General features: G+C 40.7%; 4 protein-coding genes across 4 annotated transcripts in view; 1 reads left to right on the top strand and 3 right to left on the bottom strand.

Moving 5' to 3' along the window:
* LOC109472072 (alpha-N-acetylgalactosamine-specific lectin-like) overlaps positions 1-2,041 on the bottom strand; it is a 10,250-nt gene extending 8,209 nt beyond the window's left edge. The window contains exon 1 of the mRNA XM_019771646.1: positions 2,002-2,041. Within this exon, the coding sequence (XP_019627205.1) occupies positions 2,002-2,041 (40 nt within the window). The remainder of the gene's footprint in view (positions 1-2,001) is intronic.
* A 2,657-nt stretch (positions 2,042-4,698) lies between these two features.
* On the top strand, positions 4,699-8,978 carry LOC109472071. The gene is given in 4 exon segments (XM_019771645.1): positions 4,699-4,816; positions 4,819-5,177; positions 6,162-8,069; positions 8,259-8,978. Coding segments are annotated over 4 exon segments (3,105 nt in total).
* Positions 8,979-9,865: 887 nt separating this feature from the next.
* On the bottom strand, positions 9,866-12,057 carry LOC109472075 (ATP-dependent DNA helicase Q-like SIM). The gene is given in 3 exon segments (XM_019771648.1): positions 9,866-10,458; positions 10,461-11,056; positions 11,492-12,057. Coding segments are annotated over 3 exon segments (1,653 nt in total). The 5' UTR covers positions 11,986-12,057; the 3' UTR covers positions 9,866-9,895.
* Positions 12,058-14,753: 2,696 nt separating this feature from the next.
* LOC109472069 (polycystic kidney disease protein 1-like 2) overlaps positions 14,754-24,462 on the bottom strand; it is a 29,504-nt gene continuing 19,795 nt past the window's right edge. Inside the window, exons 12-21 of the mRNA XM_019771644.1 lie at positions 24,224-24,289; positions 23,846-23,953; positions 22,972-23,185; positions 21,644-22,016; positions 20,445-20,693; positions 18,718-18,905; positions 17,357-17,579; positions 16,517-16,720; positions 15,794-16,132; positions 14,754-15,556 (exon numbers count right to left, since the gene is read on the bottom strand). Of these exons, the coding sequence (XP_019627203.1) occupies positions 14,754-15,556; positions 15,794-16,132; positions 16,517-16,720; positions 17,357-17,579; positions 18,718-18,905; positions 20,445-20,693; positions 21,644-22,016; positions 22,972-23,185; positions 23,846-23,953; positions 24,224-24,289 (2,767 nt within the window). The remainder of the gene's footprint in view (positions 15,557-15,793; positions 16,133-16,516; positions 16,721-17,356; positions 17,580-18,717; positions 18,906-20,444; positions 20,694-21,643; positions 22,017-22,971; positions 23,186-23,845; positions 23,954-24,223; positions 24,290-24,462) is intronic.

The following is a 24,462-nucleotide window of genomic DNA, read 5'->3' as shown; positions in this document are numbered from 1 at the left end:
GGGTTCTCCCCTCCGTTCGCTTTAAAGTGTGCGTAGAGAAAGATTAAACGCGTCGTATATTTGTTGAATAAACGCATCGTTTCATAGAGGTTTTGGGAACATATAAGCCAGCGTCATTCAAAATACGCGTACAGAAAAATTAAACACGTCGTATGTTTGTTGAATAAACGCTACATTTCCTCTACCTTTCGGGAACATATAAGCAAACGTCACTTATAAAACTCGTAAGGTAAGATTAAACACGCCGTATGTTTGTTGAATAAACGCTACGTTTCATGGAGTTTTTAGGAATAAATAAGCCAACGTCACTTAAAATGCGCGTAAGGAAAACTAAACATGTCGTATGTTTGTTGAATAAACGGTATATTTCATATAGCTTTCGGTAACATATAAGCTAACTTCACTTAAAGTACGTGTAAGGTAAGATTAAGCACGTCGTATGTTTGTTGAATAAACGTTACATTTCATATTGCTTTCGGGAACATATAAGCTAACGTCACTTAAAGAACTCTTAAGGTAAGATTAAAAAACGTCGTATATTTGTTGAATAAACGCAACGTTTCATAGAGTTTTTGGGAATATATAAGCCAACGTCACTTAAAATGCGCGTATGGAAAGATTAAACACGCCTTATTGTTGTTGAATAAACGCTATATTTCATATAGCTTTTGGGAATATATAAGCTAAGGGGGGAGGTTCTCCCCCGTTCGCTTAAAGTGTGCGTAGAGAAAGATTAAACACGTCGTTTATTTGTTAAATAAACGCTACCTTTCATATAGTTTTTGTTAACATACAAGCTAAAGGGAGGAGTTACCTCCCAGTTCACTTAAAATACCCGTAGGGAAAGATATAACACAGCGTATGTTTGCTGAAGAAAAACGCTACATATCATCTATAGCTTTTGGAAACATATCACTTAAAATGCACGTTGGGAAAGATTAAACACGTCGTATTGTCGCTGTATTGTTGTTGAATAAACGCTACATTTCATATTGTTTTCGGGAGCATATAAGCTAAAGGGGGGAGGTTCTCCCCCCGTTCGCTTAAAGCGTGCGTAGAGAAAGATTAAACGCGTCGTATATTTGTTGAATAAACGCTACCTTTCATATAACTTTTGGGAAGATATAAGCTAAAGAGGGAAAGTCTGCCCTCCGTACACTGAAAGTGTGCGGAGAGGAGGATTAAACACGTCATATGTTTGTTGGTAAGTCATGAAAACATAAAAATTTTTATATTTGCGTGCACCGAGGTCTGCTACAATTCATGTCAGGCGTTGAAAGGAAACAGAGTTCTAGCACAGGCTCTCGATAATTTACGCGGCGTCTTTTCCGTCTTGCTTTAAATTGTGCGTAGAAAAAGAATTAAAAATATACCTGATTGATTTACTCATGTTTCAAATTTGATTTAAGTTTTGAAACAGAAATACAAAACATTTCCTGTACCTTTCTGGGACATACAGGTTTAACATGTTTGTCGTAACTGAATATTTCAGTATCTGTAAACCGTGCGTAAAGAAATATGCCGTAATACGTTACATTTACAACAGCGAAAATCCTTCGTAAAGATTAGATTTCTTTTTCGGTACACTTTAATCGATCTTAAAGTCTGCTTAAATATTTCCCTGTCTTTAAAGTCTCAATACGGATGTCGTAAATTTTGCTTAAATATCTGTTTTCGTGCTGTGATAGGATTGGGTATGCTTGCAGTTGCGTCCGCACGTGTTTGCCAATAAGACTCGGGCCGCCGCATGGGTGTGGCACCTGAGACAAAATAAATAAAAATCCACACATACATAGCCTAATCGTCAAATTATTAGGAAGCAAGAATAATTACAAAATACAAGAAAACAGAAGAAAATAATGAAATACAAGGCATACAAATTCCTACATGCTAGACAGAAATTCGATATTCAAAATTATTGAAATTCTTAAAATTCTCTTAAACTTCTAAAACAAAAAAGTTTGCCTAATTCTATGTAATAACCAAATTGTACACTCTTACTAGTGTCACCAGCCTGAGACTGTTGCTGCTCTCCCGACATGACGACACTTTGGGTTTCTGGACAGCGAAAAAACACGTCCTTCTCCTGGCAATGTGCTTGTTGACTCACGGAGAGTCCTTGATAAAGGCAGTATGAGCCCAGATCCCATAATCTGAGACTGGGGATGATTGAAGCCACCCAGTAAAAGAAGTGACATCAAAGCAGTTGAGACCTCAACCAGTTCGGATGTCGAATATTGAAAATGGCAAACATTGTACAAATGCATGTTGATTTCCCCTATATTCTAGGCAAATTGTAAATTATACATGCACCCATTGAAGAAAAATCTCTATAAAGCCGAACGCGATAAAATTTACAAAAGGAGGTGATATGTTAAGGAGGAAAATGTTCAGCATTCTTTTTAAGGAACAAACGTAGGTTTCAAAGTTTTACATCAAAGAACAAAAGATGCGAGTACCGCAACAGAACACGTTGCCGGTTATTGCTAGAAGATTTTGCGAAAAAAATGAGTAATAAAACGGGTATTGGACTGTGTTTTGACAAAAATATTTGTTTAGAAATTGTAAGCATCTATTTTCCTCCACATGCCACCATTTTCTTGCCACCAGTTTGTTAACACAAAATGTAATATTTAAAAACGTTTACTGCTACTTGTCCGTTTTTACGACCACAATAATTGTCTGGCTACTAAGCTACCAGAAGGTCACGTGGATTATTTTATCAGAAAGAGTCCGCTCTTTGTAAATCTTCCCGGTTCTGAGTCCAGAATTTTCATTTTGTCCAGTGAGACGCATGCCCGTAGCCAGGATTTGGAAGGGGGGGGGGTTCTTCCCACTGCTTGAGGCGGCACAACACAGTATTATCCCTATGGGGATTTCTATAGTTAAGGACCCCAAAGTGACTCACTTCGACTCAGTGAAAATCATGGTAGGGTGCACAAGCAAGGTTCAGAATTTCGATATGTTTAATTTCAGGGTATAGTGTACAAAATATGTGAAAATGACCTTAGATTTGCCGGCTAGTTCTCTTCTCATGCCCTCTTTTATTAGCGCCACTGCGGAGGTCATAGAACTGTGTGCACAGCCGACGCACAGTACTAGGCGGGACAAGTATCCAAGCGCAAATCTACGCCGACTAAACACGCACCATAATTCAACTTTTACAGTCTCAAAACTGACGTATTCCTCTAACATTTAATACAGGTTCTATCTCGATACCATGCACAGAACAATCTCTGCACCCTTCTCTAGTATTGTGCAGCACTACTTTGTGCCCGGACTACTTTTGACTACGAGGTTCGACCATAAATACTGTGTTGTGCGGCCTTGAGGGACCAACGAGCGCCGAAGGCGCGAGGTTCCTATAGGGGTGAGGGTGGGCATGCTCCCCCGGAAAATTTTGAAAAATGAACCTTCTAAAATGGCATTTCGTGCGTTTTTGAGAGGTTTTCCAAGAAAAAAAATCAGAGATGAATTTTTATTCAATAACAAAGTTATTCTACGATTCCAGTCCATCTTTTCAACAAAAATCTTGGACCCTTACATAAAAAGAGGACCTTTGAGCCTTGCGAGCCTCTTCCGAAACCCCCCACCCCCCTGGCTACGGGCATGAGATGGAGTGTTCTGGATATTCTATGTGTATACGTTGAACTGGTAGAACTTGGGGCGAAACAGAACGCTCGTCAAAACACGGTTTTTTCGAGCACTAACACCCGAGTTCTACTAGTTCAGAAGTGTCTCAACATATATACATAGAATCTCCAGGACACTCCGATAAAGTGAAAATTCTGGACTCAGAACCGGATTTCTTTGCGAGAGTCACTGATTGAGGAATATACTACTTACTGATAATTCTACGTGACTGATGAACCTCTTCAACGATTTGCGTTGAAGAGGTTCATCCAACACTGAACAATTTGTCGTGTATACCAAAAGGTGCAAAAGCTGCATGGATGGTTAAAATCATTATATCCTATCCGTCTATATTTTATGTAACTCGGAATCTGCGAAATAACGATTTATAGATATCTAGTAATTCAAAGAAATATCCTGTATTTGATTCAAAATTTAAAGGTTCATACATCTCACGGTTGCAAATTGTGATTTATATCTCAAACAATAGACTAACATTCCATGTCAATTTCACATTTCAACCATCTTTGACGTGAGTTTAGTTTAACTAATTTGTCTTTGTGTAGGGACTTTAGGTACTAAAGACGCTACTCAAGAAAATCTATGACCTGTAAGTTCTGTTTACATTCCCATGAAGCGGCCAGGGTTTGCTTAGATGTTTGGGACAACAGCATTACCGAAAGGCGGCGTGTACACCGTGGGACAGCCGCCTTTCCAGGTCTACTGCTACCAAGAGCTGTAAGGAGGTACGAACAAAGAGTAGACCAGTATACACTAGCCTGATTAAATCGCTTTTGCCGGCCGCCCAACATCCAGCCGGCCCCCGAAAAGCTTGATGGGGAGTCCCTCTAAGTCGGGGGAACCAGGCTTTCCAAATATGGATAATTTATTCTGTCGTCATCCGCTCACCGCACCCGGCACGCTCCCGCCCAGCGGATCGGGTGTTGGCGATTGACATCGGCACGCGTCTGATCTGTCCGTGCCCGCGGTGGGAGGAGCCAACTATGAATGCACAATTTATTAAAATGATGTTGTTGTCTCTAGTTTCACACGATTTTTCTCAAAATGGCGGCAAACACGCCGAGGAAGGAATGTGAGGAAATTAGTCTTGATGGAATTCCTTCTGATAGATGCGCCAACTGTGCCAAAACTTTTGAGGGAACAATGGGAAGACATCGCAGGAACATTTTGGAACTGACACGGGCCTGTCAAGTGCAGGGTACAGTATCAAACAGGCAGTGGAAAGTTTGGCCGACGTCTCTATCAGCTCTTCAGTGTCAAAACAACATGCCGCCTTCGTGTGTAATGACTGCTTTTATTCGGTCAAGTCTTTCGTCGCTGGCAGCAAGAAAACACGGGAGGCGAAGCAAAAGTTTCAAGAAGCGGGAAGTAGCGGTTTCCTCAGTCGGAGGTTCAAGAGAGGACGCAATATCTCTCGGGAGTCCACGCCAAAGAAACCGAGGAAAAAGTTGTTCTCGCCATTATCGCCACACCACACACCACATGTGCAGAAGACAGCTCCAAAGGAACCTTCCACGATCAGAGTGAGTTATTCTTGTAAATGCTTTTCCTTCCGATAATCGCAAACATTTCTGTCAAGTTTTAAACTTTTCGGTAGAGACTATTTTAACGACGAACAAGTGTGACTAGTTGTTAATGTTGTGTTACTCGATTTTGTGTATTGCATTGTTTTCTTTGAAGTTCATCGCAAAAATGCCGACGATATGAGCAGATTTTTGAAGGATAACACCACGAGAGCAATTTTTCCTGGGTCGTAGTTGCGCTCCAATTTGTTGTGTGCACTGTTTACTAGCGGAATATTATTTCCCGGTTCGTCTAGTTTTGCTCCTATATATTTTTTTTCATGTCGGAGTGCACTGTTTACATTATTATTCAATGGATTATAGTATACTGTTTTATGCTTCACCAGTAGATTGACGATATTTCTGACTCCCCTATTTCTAAACTTCAATGACCAATGATAGGAGGATGGCATCAAGGCATGTCAGTATTTTAAACGCATGTATCAACATTATGCAACATTATATAGACTCAATGTAAAAATTGCATGTTTTGAAGTCTTCACAGTATACCATACAGACTTGTAAGTTGTACTTTGTACAAAGTACAAACCAAGCAGGTTTTTAACTTCGTACAAACTTACTCTTGTATCATGTAACAGTTAAGGAAAGTTAGTAAAGAATATGGAGGTTGTCAGAAAATGTTCATGCATTCTCTTCCAAGATTAGAGGTTGAGGAATGAAAGTAGTTTTCACCTCAATCTGACATCATCTTCCTTCTTTCTTTTTTTGTATCATGATCAACTTGATTAATTTCATACATACTTGTAACATTTGGAAGTACCCTTAATTTTTCTTCTCCAGGGATATAGCTGCCTTATAAGTTTAAAAAAAAATAACTAGGTGTGAGTAAGTGAGTTTTTTCCTGAATTATATGGTTCCAATGGTTCTTGTATGCTTTTTGTTTGCCATACAACTTTTCCTGACTGTATCTCTTTTTTTTTCTAGGTGTCAGTAGGAGCCAAAAATGACCGCAAACTTGGACCACACATGTCGAACATTGTAAGACCACTTCTCAAATCAAACTTTTCATCTGTTGCGAATGCTGTGTGTTGTCACAAAAAAATCAGACCATTCATTATCCTCAACATCCTGTCTGACATAAACAGGGAGGCAAAAGAACTGTGTCAGCCATCAAACCCGTCAATCCTCCGGAGCTGTGACAGTACATCACTCCCAAGCATCAACACATCTAGCATAGGAGCAGAGTTACAGCAAAGAGCCCCACTGATTACAAGAGTTTTGAAAGTGATTGCAAATCAGTCAAATGAAACCATCAAAACAAGAATGTCCAAGTCCAGGATCAACACTAAGAAGACAAGAACACACAGGAGAAAGGTGACAATCAAGGCAAGGACAAAGAAGAGGTTGAAGCAGGAGGGAACACGGCGCCCTATGATGATAACAGCTGCAGCCTGCCTGTTGTACGCCAGAAACAGGACAATGTCTGCTTGGCAAGTTATCCAAGGACTGGGACTTTTCAAATGCCATGCTTCCAAGGTTCTATACCAACGAATGAACACATGCGGTCTAGCTGTCAGCCACAAAAAAATACTACAGACAGTGGACAAATTGTCAGTGCACTATGACAAAGGAGTGCTGGGATGGAAGAAGATGTTGGAAAGCGTCGGCTCACACACGGAGATTGAAGCAACATCAGTCGAAGGCTCACACGTGGAGAGTGGAGGTGTACACACAGAGATTGAAGCAACTACAGTCGAAGGCTCACACATGGAGAGTGGAGGTGTCAGTTGTCCAGGTTACAGCATAGTATTCGACAATATTGACATACATCAAAAGGTCCGCCATAAAACATCCCAAAACAGCAACAAGGACCATCATTTTGTGAACGCATATGGAGTTCCAGACCGGGTGAATGTCCAACACCTACCCAATGACCAACCCATGGCTGACATACTCTCCGTCCCCCTCCAGGAGTTTCTCCCCAGTGAGGAAGACCACTCCTCACTTCGAGACGACATGATCACAATTTCTTCGAGGATAGTAGTGAAACACATTCCATTCTTCAACAAATACTTCAAAGACTGTGTGCAACAACATATTCCACACATGTATTCTGAACAGGCCAAACAAAAGTCCCACATCGTGCCATTGGGAATTCTGGAGAAAAATGAAAGTAAACTGGAGGACATGATTGCCATAATGGAAGAATATCAGAAGTATGTCCCGGAGGGACAGAAGATTCCTTTGGAGGGGGATGGCCTCTCAAACATGCGCGGAGTTGAAGCACAGGATGCCCGACGCGATGGAGCTTCTGCAGCAGATAGGCTGGAGGGACTTGAACTTGTCACAGCAGAGTGGCATGCACATGTGGCCGCTCTGCAAGACATCTTCGACGAGTTTTATGACCCCAGGTCTGCCCGTGAAAAGGGCACACTCTTCCAGCTGAGAAACAGGTTTGATAGGAGGAGTGTAACGAAGTCGACGAAGGACTCCTTCAATCCAAACCGGGAGTTCATCCACTTCGTGTCGTCAGGGATGCTGATCATGGCAGTGATGGAAACCCTTGGCCTGACCAACGTCAAAGGCAGACCATCAGATGCACCCAGGGGCATAGAAGCTAATTCCCTGGACAGTAGAAGATGCTACCTCAGGTCTGCAATCGGAAAAGTGATCGACCAACACATCCTCCTCAGTTTCAACACAAGTGCTGTCGTAACGGAGGTTGAGACCAGGCAGAATGCTGCAGTACCAGAGGGTAGAGTTCCGTGTGGTTTCCCTGGCTGCCCAAAACATTATGCAAGAGATGGTGCCTGCCTGAGGAGACACAGGGAACGGTGCATTTGGAGTAGAATTAATGTATTTGGACAGGCAAACGAGGAAGAGAGAGAAGAAGTTGGACAGGCACACGAGGAAGAGAGAGAAGAAGTTGCACAGGCACATGAGGAAGAGAGAGAAGAAGTTGCACAGGCACATGAGGAAGAGAGAGAAGAAGTTGCACAGGCACATGAGGAAGAGAGAGAAGAAGTTGCACAGGCACATGAGGAAGAGAGAGAAGAAGTTGCACAGGCACATGAGGAAGAGAGAGAGGAGGGCAACCTTCACCACAAGAAAGGACAGACAGAAAAGTCATTGAATACCAGTAGTAAGGAAGATCACAAGTATAACTATAACTGCTCCGTTCTAAGGGAGGGGTTGTACGAAATGGTTAAAAAAGACGCAGTAAACGAGGGTGACGGGAACAGAATATTCCGGAACTGGAAGTTCGACATGATCCAGTATTACCAACACAAACACACACATTACAAGGACTTGGCATTTAGATACATTGCGCAACACAAGGCCCTACTCACACCCAGACTTTCAGCTTCAATCTTGCACAATAAAACCATCAACACACATGGGGTTCCTGGGAAGAACATTCCTAAAGATCTGTACATGGAGTTCCTGAACAAAACAGCAAAGGAGGGACTTGCAAAACTGGGGCCAAACATGACTTCGAAGACAGTAGCCAGAGAAGGACGAAGCCTAGGTGTATTGCAGGAAGTGCTGGACACTTTTGACAAGGACTTAGTTGGATACCGAGGGATAGGGAAGCACACTGTTCCAGACGATTCGGAAGAAATCAACATGCTGGTTGAAGACATGCAATCAGAAGACCCTTTCAAAGTCATCCCAGGGCGGTTTCACCCAACCTTTCCGACTTGCCAGCAATCTAGGCACCACAACATTGACGCCCAGAAAATGACAGCATGGATGATAGCTCAGAAGGAGAAGCTTGGAAGACGACAGCATCACCTTTGAGGTACCAGCCTAAACTATTATGATAATGAAATTAATGGTGCTAGCATGAATGTAAAATTAAAAGGAAAACTTCACAAAAATGAAGTCTGACAGGTGTAAATGTTCTACTTATATCATTTCTGTCTTTGCACGTGGTCATCTGATCCTTGTATTTGTAAGTATAATAATTAAGAATTTACAGTAAACATGATAAACAATGGACACAAGTTGCACTTTTTCTTTCACTTTTTCTTTTATCTTCAGCTGACCTAAGAGTAATTCTGCCACCTGTTAAGTCAGAGATGAATGATTCTTTAGAATTAAAGATAACTTCACTGCAACTGCATTAAACTGTATTTATAAGAAATATATACAGTTAATGATATTGTTTCAATTGTCTTGATGTACAGTTGAAAGTGACCTAAATGCTATTTGATTCATTATTACTACATGTACATATTCTTATTTTGCAGTTTGCAGAATTCCAGGCTGCTGGATCAGGAGCTGATCACGTGAGAGATGTGGGCATCAAAGAAGACCTGGGAAAGAACTGTTAGTTGCAGTAGGGAATGTACACAGAAAGTCCTCTTTTAGTCTAAACCAGACGTTTATTCGCTTGATAAGTTTCCATTGCACACGTTTGTATATCCAAATTTACAATAGTCTGGAATGTATACAAACTTTTGTTGCTGCTGTAGACTTGTACATAGGTAGTAATTCTGCACAGTTAATTGTAACTTAAGCATAATTTTTTACCATAAGGTTGTCATAAAAACTGAATAATTCTTTGAAATATTGCCGGTACTGTAATATAAGAACTGAAGATGAGTAATATCAATAGTAGCATTGTAGAATATATTGTGTTTTAACAGTTTCTTTCTTGGCTTTGTTAACAGTTAGTTAACAGTAGAGAACTGACAAATCACAGATTTCAAGTCTTACTGGAATGACTCTTCTAAGATTGTGAATACCATGTCAACCACTTCCTCGTCCCACAAACCAATGTTAGTTATGATGTCGTCCCTAGCTACCAAGGTGGCACAGCTGTCAACAATATTGTCTATAGTGGAAAGACTTAAACCTATGGTGATGTCAAAATTGTACAGTGAGGGTTTCATTTCATCCAAGAGATCATTTCTGTAGTCGATCAGAGATTCTTTCAACATGTGTAGCTGTTCTTCTGTGGGCTGACGATAGCTAGACACTTTTAATAGTTCCTCATCAGAAAGTTCAGGAACTGATGACAGACCTTCATGTTTGTTCCAGGGAAAAGAATCCCCACATTCTACACATAGGTCACAGCATGTGTCCTTATCAGATACCTCCACAGAAGAATGTGTATCAGAACTTTTGAGCTTGAAATAATCTAGTAAATACTTCCTACGACAACTCCCACTTGCCAGTTTGCAATAGCCTGACATTGACTGTGAACATGATCCCTTGGCAAGTGTTCTACTCTGGTGCAGAATCAGGGAATGTGAAGGTCTACCATCCCTTCCCCCCTCCCACTTTCTTGGTAGAAACCTTCAACATGTCTTGGGGCACCCCAGTGAATCACTGCGAAAACATCTGGGACATCTATACCCATCCCAAATGCTACAGTTGCAATTGTAACTCTTACCATACTATCAGTGTTTCTGAAATCATCCAAAAGGAAATTTTTATTTGTCTCTGCAGAGCTCCTGTGGAACATTGCTACTCTTCTATTCTTGTAGGACTTTGTCATCATATTACATACCAGATTATATGCATCATCACCCAAAGAAGTCATGAACATGTCATACAACTGAGAGCAGCTTTTAATGCTACGGCAGTATATGATGTATTTTCTACAAGACTGTCCCTTACTTTTAAGTTCTTCAACCAACCATCCGAACTCCTTGCGACTGTCATGACTTGAAGGTACTGCATGATACATAATGTTAGGTCGATTTGATGGTACTGAAACAGTGAAAGTGTCCAAATCCATACACAATGATGACAGAATGTCCTTCCTTATTTCCTCAGTAGCTGTAGCTGTGAGAGCCATGAACGGTACATCACCAAGCAAGGATCTCAGTTCTGCCAATCGCTTGTAATCCTTCCTGAACTCTCCACCCCTGTAAAATAGAGTAACACTGTTAGCTATGTAAGGAATACGGCACAACGTTTCATATGGTCTTTAGTAGCCAATTTACTATTAACAACTTTTGACATCAAAGTGTTGGTGTGCTACATGATGTGAAAAAAAATAACGTTACACCGGCTTGTCATGAGTCTCGTAACTTTCATATGTACAGCATCCATGCTTACTACGTTGCCTACAATCACTTGACTGTCACATTAACAACAAAATCTTATTTATTTACTAACACACGCAGCACTCCCGCATAGACAAGATTATACCAGCCCCCCTCCCCCTTTCGCGTGGACACGCATTTATTATATAGTATACATGCACATGCATTGTCATTTTCTTACACAGCCCCACGAAACTATATTTAAAAAAGCTATTGCAGAATTTTAGTCATGCCTTGAAATGCAAAGTACCATACCAAGACGTTATGCAGTGAGCCTCGTCGACGGCAACACCAACAAGATGTTCGCGGTAAGTCTTGTTTGTCAACATCCCTCTCCAACTTTTAGAGTTCAGAATCGCCTCTGGCGATACGAAAACCAGGCTATATTTCCCCTCAATTACTCCTCTCTTGACATCAGCATCTTCCTGCGTCTCGCCGACATAGGCAGCTTTGATCCCTCCCTGCTGCAGGCGTTGTACTTGATCCTGCATTAGCGACAGCAACGGAGACACTACCAGCATCACACAGTGTTTCCCCAGCAATCTTTCCATGACAAGAGGGACCAGCGTGTAAAGTTCCGTCTTGCCGTAGCCAGTGGGCAAGCAGGCAAAAATGTCCTTTCTCCTCTGGACAAAGTACGTCACCGCCTTCTCCTGAAGTGGCTTCAGAGGCCAAGGCCGACCAAAATCCTTGCAAACAGACTCAAGGAGGGGCCGAAACTCGCCTTCGACTGTGGAAGAAGCCGCCATTTTTCCTCGAAATAAACAACCAACAAGATAACATTTGTCACCCCGCCCGCGCTCCGCCCACCGTCTGGGCCGCGGCGCCAGCAGTGACATCGCTAACTAGCGAATTTCCATGGTAACGGGGGCTCGACTAAATTCCTACCCCGTGATTGGTGTTACAACTTTCGCTAACGGCTCCCCGGCCTTAGAGAGAGTGGCGCACAAGCTCTTGGGTGGCGGACTATGTAGGGAGCCCCCCGGAGCTTGGGTTACATAGGCTAAGTATACACATGTACATGTAGAACCAATTTCATTTCGAAATTCTGTAAAGCCATACTGATTTTGTAGATGACATTCTACTTCGTACTGAAGCTAAAACATCAGCACATGAACATGCATTCTACTTAGATGTATTAAGTGAAACTTTATTTATTAATCAGCTGTGTACTGTACCGGTCTGGGTATTACATGAATTTCATATCATCTACAAAGAGCATGAATGACGCACAGAACATACCTTCTCAATTGGTCTTGTGTAAACCAATATTAATGGAAAGTCCACAGCTCTTAGCAATATATGAGTATTGGGTGCCGAGAAATGCGCCTTTCAATGTGATGTCCCTGCCTAATAAGCGTCATAATAAATTCCTGTCGCGCCTGTATAATTAACTGTGTTGCTGTCCTTGGTAACCAAAATAAAACACATATTAAGTGACTTGCGGCTTAGCATATTTTTTGACATGATTTGACATCCTTCTTGTAAATGCACAGTCTCTTGCTATGTTCTGGCTGTCGTCCGCCTCTCACTGACCGTACCAACCGCTGAATGTACACACTTGAACTCAGAGTTCAAAACAGGAACAACTGGCATCTTTTATTCAGCCTTTTCAAATTTCTAAGCATTTTGGCAATATACATAGAAGTGATGCATTGTACATTTCCTGTATGAAAGCGTTGCGAATCCAATGTTCAATCTTACTTCGTGAAACTAAAAGATGTCAAACAAATACACCAGGATTTTGTAGGTGGCATTCTTCTTAATTGGCACTTCAGCTTAAACATCAGCACATGTACATGTACATGCACATGTAGATACTACTTAGCTGTGTCAGGTGAAACTTTTTTTACTCAGTAATGTACCATAGGATTTGAGAATTACATGGATTTGATATCATCTTAAAAGAATGTGAATGACGCACGAAACATACCTTTCACTCAGCCTTGTGTTAACGAAAATTGATGGAAATTTAAAAAAAAACAGCATTAAATGAGTTTTGGTCACCGACAAATGCGCCTTTCGGTGTAACGTTTCTGCCTGATAAGGGTCATCATAAATTCCTGTCAACTGCACACCTGTATGATAGCCTGTGTTGCTGTCCTTAGCAACTACACCAAACCACATGTACATGAATTGACTTGTGGCTTGACATTTTTGCTATATACCTGCATTGTGTAGAAGTAATGGAGTGTATATTTCCTGTACAATATAGATGGTTAGATTGTGACGGACTTCGAATCTAAAGTTCAATCCTATTTTGGGAAACAAAAAGATTTTAAAAAATACAACAGGGTTAATTTCTGTCGACTGATCAATCCAATTCTTTTACTCTGATCAATCAAATTTTCTTTTCTTTTTTCAAGTAAAGAGGTTGGTTGATTTTTGTGGATCGCAACATGTAAGTTCTATTAGATGTGTCAGGTTAAACTTAATTCACTCAATGATGTACTGCACTGGTTGGGGGAATACGTGAATTAAATATCATCTTAACATATAGCCCTTACGACAGAAAAAATAATAATAATAGACTAAGCATTAATTGTATGCTAATGTGCTCAGTACCATATGTTACTGCGCTTTAATTGTATGCTAATGTGCTTAGTACCATATGTTGTACGACATTAACATTTTTGACATGTCATCTAACAGTTCTGTAATTATAGATATTATTATAGTAATGCAAGACAAGAAATATTTTCCATCATCCTTTTATAAAAAAGCAGACTGCGTAATGTACATATATGCAAGGTTTTACTTCAAATATAGAATAATTAACTACCGACTTTTAGCCACATGTCTCGACATAACTTACATTGTATACGTATGCACGTATATGTTCATTGTCAAATAAGCTGGTAAATTAATTCGTTTTATGGTGACTAGCAAACGAACATTGACATAATCACATAATATACAGTATGTAATACACATACATATAACAGATTGATATAAGTAGACTATGTACAATTGAGTAATTTTATATCTAGTCGAATAATACAATGTCCCAATGATGTATCATACATGAACGCACATACATGAACAGATTCCACGCTTACGACCATCTATGACAGACTATGCTGTAGCCATAGTTACATAATAATAACTTTATTGCGCAACAGTTGTACAGTGTACAAAGTATGGCATCTACTAACTTAAGTAAGTACAAATCAACTACATTATTATAAGGCTAACCTGGCTAATACAGAAGTGGGTGGCTAGTATGAGATAGGTATCAACTTACACAATCGTTGGAGGAGTTTCTAATATCCATACAGTCTTTAATATATATCTCTATGTATAGCATGTAGTCACAATTCAATATGTATTTAAATTTGCTTTTCAAGTTCATTGTGGTAACTGCTCGAAAAGAATCTGATAGTCTAGTGTATAGGGTATTGCGTATATCAAGGACACACAATCAAAAAGTGATATTCGTTCTCAATAAGCTCTTGACAACAAGAAAACTATGAGTGTAGACACCCGCCTGTCTCTTCAGACCAAGCCGTCAGGCGTTCTATAAGGTGCTGTCGTAACTAGCACTATGTTTGTCAAGCCTCTCCAGTACGTGTCCTACTGCATCAAGTATATCTGACGGAGTGTCTTTTTGAGCCTGTAACTTCCGCCGTCTAATTTTTGACGTGGCGGTCTTTACTTTGCTTCCTGCACTTGATGTTGTTTGTTTCAAAAACGAAACAAACCCGACATCTTCTGGATTTGCCTCCTGCTTGTGCTGTGCGTATATGTCCATAATGATGGCCATAAACATGCTTAGTAAGAAAAACTGCATCATGACTTGATACCAGAAAAAGAATAACGGACCCAGTATTCTATTTCCATTCAGCAGAGCCTCAAAGTTAAAGCTGCCCAACATCATAAGAAGAAGATTCTGTAAACTTGAGGACATACTTATAAAAAATTTCAGCTTGGTACCAAAGACCAAATTGGCCATCATGGTGAAAGCTGTAACTATTATGCCCACTGTAATCATAAAGCGTGCCACATGTTTGAACGATCTCTTCATTGTCATGGATAAGGCGTACACGTGGGAGTTGAAGCGCAGTATGCGGAGGAATTTCAACGTGGCACAGCAGAGGAACAGGCCCAGGAGAAAACTGTAGACCTGGAACCAGTCGACAGCGTCTTTGTACATAATAAAGGCATCATTGCCGGCTGCTCTGTGCTCTGATAGGTCATCAATGATGTCTTGTGAGTAGAAGTACATACACAGGGTGCAGAAGCCGACGGCAATGGTAACCAGTTCCAACCAGTTCCAGGCATCATTAACGTATTCCAATGGTCGGAAAAAGAGCTTTTTTCCTGTGGTTAAGTAAAGAAAAACAAAAAATGTTAACATTAAGATCATTACTTTTTTGTTTAGGCGTGTGCACGTGGGAACGACAACAAAAGATCTCATGGTAATTAGCGTTTATGTGTGTTTATGTGTGTGTGTGTGTGTGTGTGTGTGTGTGTGTGTGTGTGTGTGTGTGTGTGTGTGTGTGTGTGTGTGTGTGCGACTGTGTGTGTGTTTTGTCGCTATACAACAGAAGTCCATACCTTCTGTAAACGCAAAATACAGTAGAAAAAGCACCAGGCAGACTCGCAGCAATAAAAGCAAGACGGCATCGTGTTGGATCAGACGCACGGTGATGACATCATAACTTGTATAAGCTGCTCCAAGATTGGTGAACTCCACAGCCAATGATAAGACAGTAAACAGGTTGACGTGCGGGTTGTACAGTACGAGTTCGACAAACACTGCCCGTGTCTGGTCGTCCAACCAGTTGTGTTGTCGTAAATAGGTGGTTATGTTGAAACGTGACCTCTCTGTGGTTCCTAAAGAGGCGATGTAACCACCGCCACGGTACGTGCCATGTTCACCAACATACGGAATACCTGGGGGTTAGATGAATAAGTGACATTTAATAAGTAATAATGGGTAGCGAGTTAATAACACTATTTAGGCAAACATGCTTTTTTTCTATACCGGGAGAGGGGGGGGGGGTTAGGCCTTATTCCTTCAGTTCTAAAATACATTTCGTATTACCTTCAAATAGAGGGTGGTGTACTAGCAAAATTAGTTATGCCACTATACTACTTTTTCGTCTAAGTAATCGTCTAAGTACGTCTCTTTTTCCGACAAAACGTAAAGGTATGCAATAAAAAAATCTACAGTGTGTTTTATAATATAATGTAAGCACATCTTTGTCCTGATGTTCCATTGTCACATATTTCAATCAAAAAGTACATAATTATAGGTTAAGATAATTAAAAGCATACCACTTGCAAACGACACAGTAGATGTATACTTCCACATATCTTGCAAGTGGACCTGTTCTGTAGCACAGTCATTATACTCGAAAGATCCGGTGACATTGGGTGGTACGAGGTTCTTGTTACATTCCTCATTTTCTCCACGAGTAGAATCATTGAAAATCCAGCCTTGTGAGAAATTCCGCTTGTCCGATACTTCATCAGAGTATGCTGAGGTACATCGAGACATTACAGCCTTCATTTGGTAATGTATTTCACAATGTGAGTCTGCAAGTTTGAAGATGGCGGAAGTTAGATTACGACACATTGTTTTACAGTTTATTTTGCACAAACAACTTTTAGCTTTTAGAATAAACTTTAAAAAAAAAACATGATTTGACCAGGTACGTAATCGATTCACGACTTACAATAGATTATCCTTTTTCAAGTGTTTTAATTTTGGAATTGAAATTTTCATTCTTGCTACACGGTAAAGAAGCAACTGTCTACATTGACACTAACCTGGTTGTAACCTGACTTGCCGTAGTTGTACTTGTCCGATAGGGTACGAAAACTTTAACGTCTCTTTTTGTTTTGCAGGAAGAAAACTTAGAGTGAACCAAGTCCAAAACGAGGAGATATCCTTGACCTAAAACAGGTTGGTAGAGTATCATTTAAATTCTGCAAACAATCTTGAAGAATAAAGATATATTGGAGGTGAAAACCAATTAGATCTCCCATACATTATGGCCATATTGGATCGAATTAGTCTTTGACGTTTTAACCGTGGACGTTTTTATGGCAAATAGGCTTCATATGGAAACATTACAGCTTCATATAAAGGCTTAATAGTACTACGGATTATACGCTGTACCTCTGTGACATCACCGCCTTCAAGAATAACGTTTTGTTCGTGTTGAGTCATGTGGTAAGCCAACGGGCTCCTTTCCATGTAGGACGTCATCATGAGGACCGTGAAGAACAGCCAGAAGACTAGAACCTCGACAACAACCTTACGCCGTCTTCTCTTTTCTCTCTGTTCAGTCAGACGGGCCTCCATGGACGGTGGCTCATGGTCAGGAGCTGGGTTCTTTTTGATGTTGTTGACAAAAAAAACGCACAATGACACAATGATTAATGATAAGTTACATGATAAAATCAATTATAAACATTATTACTAAAATGGTAGGAAAATAAATCTTAACTAAATCATTGCAAAGTAAAGGATGCTGGTCACCAGGTGTCCTTACAGTCGGCTAGCTTGACCTACGTTTGAAGTTTAGGTTCGTAAATGTACCTTTTTGTCATTGGCATGATGATCTCTTGGTGCTTCCTCATTAAAATAAAGCTTCCATATTGTTGCCGTCGTCAAAGGGCTGGGGCTGTCTTGGATTGTCTTTCATAAAAAAGAGATAAGGAACAACCATTATCATGATATTTTCAGACATTCATTTGTGTTTTATAACTTACCTTCCTATGCTATTACTGTTATTTAGATTATTGAAGTTCAAATGTCTGAATGAGAAAATATTTAACAAGCACAAATTACCTGAAGATATTCCTCGTCGTTTTGTAGTGAAGCTGGTGGAGGATCCTCGTCTTCCACAGGCTTCTGTTTTATTTTCACACCATACAAAGAACGTAGCATTACGTATCATTACGTACCATTACATATATTATCATATTTATTTTTACATATCACATGTATGATATAAAGTAGGCCCTTGATATCTCCTTTATGCGATAAAATACACGTTAGAACGTTATGACTTTTTTTGCGTAGTAATCACAATTTATTGCTTTAAGACGGGAAGTGACGCGGGAGGTAGCAGTATAAAGTACAGAGTCGTTGTGTTTTAGCATGAAGTATTTTCTGAATTTATTTAAGTCATTACAAAGCATTAAAAGAAGTCTGAAGATCGCTGACAGTGGACGTGGGGATTGCAATAGATTCACAGTCAGATCCGTGTGAATCTATTGCAATGAATTGCAAAGTGCTTCGATCACAACCATTTATTTTTCACGAGCCGACGTTTCGATGACCGTCTGCCATCTTTATCAGGGCAATTCTAGGTTGCTGTGCACAGTGACGCTAGATGTTACTTAGTGCATAGTGCACTAAAGGTGTTACATGGTTCACAGTTTACTGTTACTTGGTTCACTATTGTACTATTGCAATGTGTAACATACCAAAGAAACAACAAATGAAATTGAAAGGGTGGAGATACCTTTGCAAGTAAACCAAACATCACGGCCACGGCCAACAGCTTGAAAGGTTGCGTGAGAAATAAGTCGATGACAAACGTCGTCAGAAAAGTCACGATCCAAGCTTCTGCCTTTGCACGTCCAAAACTTAACGTGTAGAGGACGGTGAAGTACGCCGCTGTGAAACCAGCTGCCCAGAGGAGAACCCACGCTGTAGGAACAGGATTATTAGTCATTCATATAATGAAGACGAACATCTTAATATTGCAAATGTACGTCACAGATGTACCGTTTCAATACTAAGAATTAGTTGTTACAAATTACAAATCAAACAAGAATTCTGAGACTTCATACCTCCATGAAATATGGGCTTGATATGTAAATGTAAAATTTCCTCTTTTATTATGCAAATTACCTCCGCATTAACATGATATATGCATCATGATGTATGTTAACTTTTGATTAACTTACAGATGTCCCAAGTATGACATTCCCATTATTCACCATTAAGAAATCATAGAATTTTTGCATAAATTATGCAAATTAGGTCATAATTTGCATAATTAGTATCTGTTGATGTTCTGCCTGCCATAGGTTACATACATTACATGTATGAAAGTAGTATAATGTAAAACACTGTAATCATAGAATTTCCTCATTAATTATGCAAATAAAGTCCTCATTTGCATAATTTGCATTTAATCATGTACATCTCTCTCTAAGCTACCTACACACCAAAAATTATGAAAATATGTTGTTCCTATCTGGACTTATTGGCTTTTAAACATTACGCCAGAAAGTGCCCTGCAGTTCCAAAACAAGCTGCTAGGGGGACCAAACTCACACCACTTATTCCTGACAGGAAAAACAATCTGTCACCAAAACATCAAGACCACAGCATGTTCAGGACAAAAGATACAAAAACCGGAGGTTCTGCTGCAGTACCAAGGTCATCCACCAGGAGGCCCATATTTGACCTTGACGTTTGTCTTCCTAAGACTAACCAACATACCAAATATCATCATAATCCATAAAGGCGTTCTGAAGTTATGCTGACCACAAAGTTGCGGAAACACACCTCTTCCTCTTCCAGTTGAAGTGACCGCTATCATCAAGTTGATCATTCTGTCACTTTTAGTTGAAGGAGGCGAGAGGTCACCAACCTAAGACTGATGTAGTTTGGAAGCCCTAGACACAAAGGTGTCAACAGATGTGGCTTCCACCGTTGTCTGAGGCAGAGCATTCCATTCTTTGACTGTGCGTGGTAAAAATGAGGCCATACGGTACTGGGTCCTACCACCTGGCTGTACAAACTGCTGGCCGTGCACCCTTCTCTCACGTACTGTGGCAGGCTGTAGTTTACTCCTAAGACCATCTGTGCAGACGATGTTATGCTGTATGCGGTATAGCATGGCAAGTCGGGCTGTCTTCCTTCGGGCCTGAAGACTGGGCCAGTTCAGGTCCTCTAGCATTTCTGTGGGACTTGACGTTTGCCTGTAACGTCTCATCACGAAACGTGCTGCTCTGCGCTGAACTGCCTCTAGCCTATCAATGTCTTGTTGGGAATGAGGGTCCCAGACTGTCGCCGCATATTCAAGTATGGGGCGTACATAGGTCTTGTAGGCCAATTCTTTAATGCGCCTGGAGCTGATCTTCAGGTTCCTCTATAAAAAGCCCAAGGTCTTGTTGGCTTTGTTACAAAGGTTGTTAATGTGTTCTTTCCAGGTAAGGTCTTTTGTTATAGCTACACCCAAGTATTTAACACTGGGAACCGTCTTGAGGGTGTGACCATGGAGCTGGTAGTCGTACTGAAGGGGTCTCCTACTACGGGTCACCCGCAGAGTCTGACACTTCCCTGGATGGAACGACATATCCCACTTCCGCTCCCACTCAGCAAGTCTCTCCAGGTCTTGTTGTAACAGGGCCTGGTCTTGGATGGAAGTGATGGTGTTATACGCAGCCGTGTCATCGGCAAATAGTCGTGCCGATGAAGTCAGTGCTGATGGCAAATCGTTGATGTATATCAAAAATAACGAGGGCCCCAGGACTGAGCCTTGGGGCACACCCGATTTTACGCTGACAAAGTCTGAGCATTCCCCATTAACTACCACCGCTTGAGTTCTGTCTGTAAGGAAAGCTGTGATCCAAACGTTGACTTCCCCCCGGATGCCATAGTAGTGTAGTTTGTGTTGTAGGAGACTATGGTTGACAGACAGACAGACACACAGACATACAGACACACAGACATACACACAGTCACACACAGACAGACACACAGACATACATACATACAGACACGCCAAAAACAATACCTCCATTTTTCATGGAGGTAATCAGAAAGGCATAACACTCCTCTAGAGCAAATAACCTGCTAAATTTGTATCAATCGAATTTGTAGTCTAGATAAAATAGAAGACGAGGTACATTTTACTATAGATTGCCCTTTGTATGAAACATTTTTTTTCGATTATGTGTTAAGTAAATTCTCCTATTTTAGGTTTTTGAATAGTATAGAGACATTTATATTTATAATAGTCTCCGATAAACCAACTCTAACGTATCATACAGGCACCTACATTTATACAATTACCAAACAGCGAGAAGTCGAAAATACTAGTTTATACTAGACGTTTATATTTACATCTATATACATTTTACATGGTTGTTAACGTGTGACATGTGCGTAGCCCAGTGGGACAAAAATGTACAACTTCTACAGTTCTTCATTCATTCATTCATTCATTCATTAAAAAAGAGAGATTTAATACCTGAAAGTCAAGGATTAATAGTTTTTACAATTTTCCAAGTAGAGTTGTCAATGACTACCTGCAGAAATAAATCTTATTGGATATGTTAATATAAGAACGTTGGCTACACTACAATACCCCACATTTGGTAGAGCAATGTACTCACTCACTCACGCACTCACTGACTGACTCACTCACTCACCTATGTAGACTGTCCACCATGGAAAAGAAAACTTGGTCTTGTTTGCCGATGAGTTGGTCTTTGCTGCTGGAAGACAGGACTCGACTTTGCCTGTCGGTGACTCTGAATGTTCTGTGGAGCTGCTAGAAAACTCAGGGTACCTAGCGATCGGCGCTTTTAACGCATACGACCAAACTGTTGGTACATCTGGGTCGTCACTGGTCGATGTAAAGGATGCCGTGTTGTCTACCCGCTTTGCCGTCTTGGCTGTTGTACTTGTCTTGTACTTATCTTTGTTGTCGGCCTTGGTTGTCGAGTTGGAATGTCGAAACAGGAAGACGATGAGAAGATTGACAGGCAAGATGATGGCTGCGGTCTGGATACTTATCATTACCTGAAAGCGATTATGTTGATACAACTCCTGTTGTAACATTAGCATGCAAATGGATCTGAAGTTTAACAATCAAGTCAGATTGAAAGAAAACACCTACTAATATCCAACTGGAACGTTCTAATTGCCTTGTTTCGGACGACATGGGAGCCCCAATAGGCCGTCTTCACATTGAGCTCGCGAAATTAGTCTCTACCAGCCTCCTATTTGAAAAATAGTAGAAATTGGCCTAAAAAAGGAATATCATTGGCCAGAGGAGATGACCGCCATAGCCAAGGCAAGCTGGAGATTCAATGGCGACCATCTCCTCTGGCCAATGATATTCCCTTTTAGGCCAATTTCTACTATTTATCAGCCTGCAAAAGAAGGCTGGTGGAGACAATCGCGAAACCGCGACCCGGGTAAGTCGGATCGCACCTCACACCTGGTCCGCGCACCGCACGTTTCTTTGCAATCGTGCCAAAAGGTGTCCAAGCTCGAATCCTTGATAGCATTCAGACGGAGCCACATCAATCCCACTTTGGTTGATTCCGGCTTCAACGCGGTTTTGCGAGCTTAATGTAAAGAGGGCCTAAGTCTAAGTAAATAATATCCATCTGGCCATGACAAAAAAGACAAATGTTATCTACCGAAAATGCATTTACACGTGCGGGGATCTGCTTAACACTCTTTAACAAGACCAGTGGACCAGAGTTACAAATTTCAACCCCGTTCCCGGATTGCAGCCTTTTTTTAGTATCATGTAGTTCGGTCGGATAATAACCACTTACAGTACAATGTAATATATAGGGAAATCATATATAATTTCAATTCTTAAAACTATTTATATGAACTTTGGATGCCAGGATTTTTTATTCCTTTAAAACTTTTAAATATGCACATAAATATCAATGTAATATCAATGATTAACCATAACATAACAGATTTTCTAATAATGTCTTAAATTTTTCATATTTACCTGTGCCAAGGAAACAGGTGGCTTGATTACCAGTCCTGCGAATCGGATTGGGGCCGGTGGGTCAAAGTCGTCACCGCGGCCGAAGAACATGATGTTGGTAAACATGGTGCTGTACAGGAGGGTCAGGCAGCAGGACAGGCGCTGGGCTCGGGTGAAAGGGCTTCGCGCAGGGCGACCAAGCACCGAGAACCACACATGGTCATCGTTCATGTCCCTGACAAATGTAAAGGTGAGATTTATGATCCTATAGGTGTAAAGATGGGAATAGGTCAACATAAAGGTAAGATGTAAAGAACTAAATGACAAACCATGAGAAAGAATGTAAGAAATTATTAACAGAATTGATCGTAATGATACAGTGTTGCTTTGTAATCGTCGAAAATCTAGCCGCACTTGTTATTGAGCATCGCTTGTGGGTTAGGGCAAACTTTCAATATCATGAATGACATCCTGTGGATTCCACAACACTGAGCGCAAAAAAAAAAAATAAAGCAAGAAATGCTGCTAAACCACAGGAATAGAAAGGTGGTGTTGCGAATTTGCGGTAGTGCATAACGACTTTTAGAAGCCGACCTTTTAGTTTTGCGGCATTTATGAGTCGGCACTGTACCGAGTTTGGACTTCCGTGGGGCGCCCCGTAGGCTGGGTGCCGTCCTCCGTAGTTACCACCGGTTCCCTATTGGCGCTAACTACCATGGACTACGTAGGATGGCACCCAAGTCAGAGCCTGAAAGTAGGTGATTTTTTTTAGAACAGGCGAAAATCAATGCGAGTGCGGATGCCATCCATAAAAATTATATCATTGTGGCGTCATGTAGCATTACAAGTCAGAGTCCCAGAAGTTTGATTGTCGTTGCCTTCGTCCTTGAATTACCTCGCGCTTTTAGCCAGGAACAGGTTACGGAAGTCGGTCATCTCGTCTGGTGTAGCTTTTGGGAGGACGCGGTGAACTTTGCCATCGTCCTCGTCAGCTGCCAGCCACCTTTTTTTATTCAAAATTAGTATTATATTAAGATCTATTACATACTGTCTCTTTCGTAAGATAAATGATCTATTATCTATAATTAATTTAAAGCTACGTGTATCACACAGCACCTGTGATCTATGGTTATTTTATCGTCTGTGATCTATAATTATTCTTAAAATATCATGTTTTCTGACCTGAAAATATTTTTAAGAAATAGATAAATGTGATAAATAATCTTAAGTCTTAAAGTATATTAATCCTTGCATTTTGTTTACAAAGGCTTACCTGTTACACAGAAAATAGCTAGTCTCACCAGTCCCTCTGTTCGTCACGACAATCTGCCTTAAGAACCTGACATAAAGGCAGACTGAATCAGTTATTTGTAATTGTGAGCTGGCTTTCAAACGACAGGACTCACCACATATTGTACTTTCTCGTCAGGTATAAAAGTCAGTTTTCACTTAAAAATGAAAAAAAAATTAATCCATACCTTCAGCATGCTTGGGAGCATTTTTTTTCTTTTC

This window comes from Branchiostoma belcheri, unplaced genomic scaffold (genome assembly GCF_001625305.1).
Source record: "Branchiostoma belcheri isolate BF01 breed outbred unplaced genomic scaffold, Haploidv18h27 scaffold265, whole genome shotgun sequence".
NCBI classification, from domain to species: Eukaryota; Metazoa; Chordata; class Leptocardii; order Amphioxiformes; family Branchiostomatidae; genus Branchiostoma; species Branchiostoma belcheri.
Note: the sequence above shows the minus strand (reverse complement) of the source record. Positions and strands in the feature narration are given on the sequence as shown.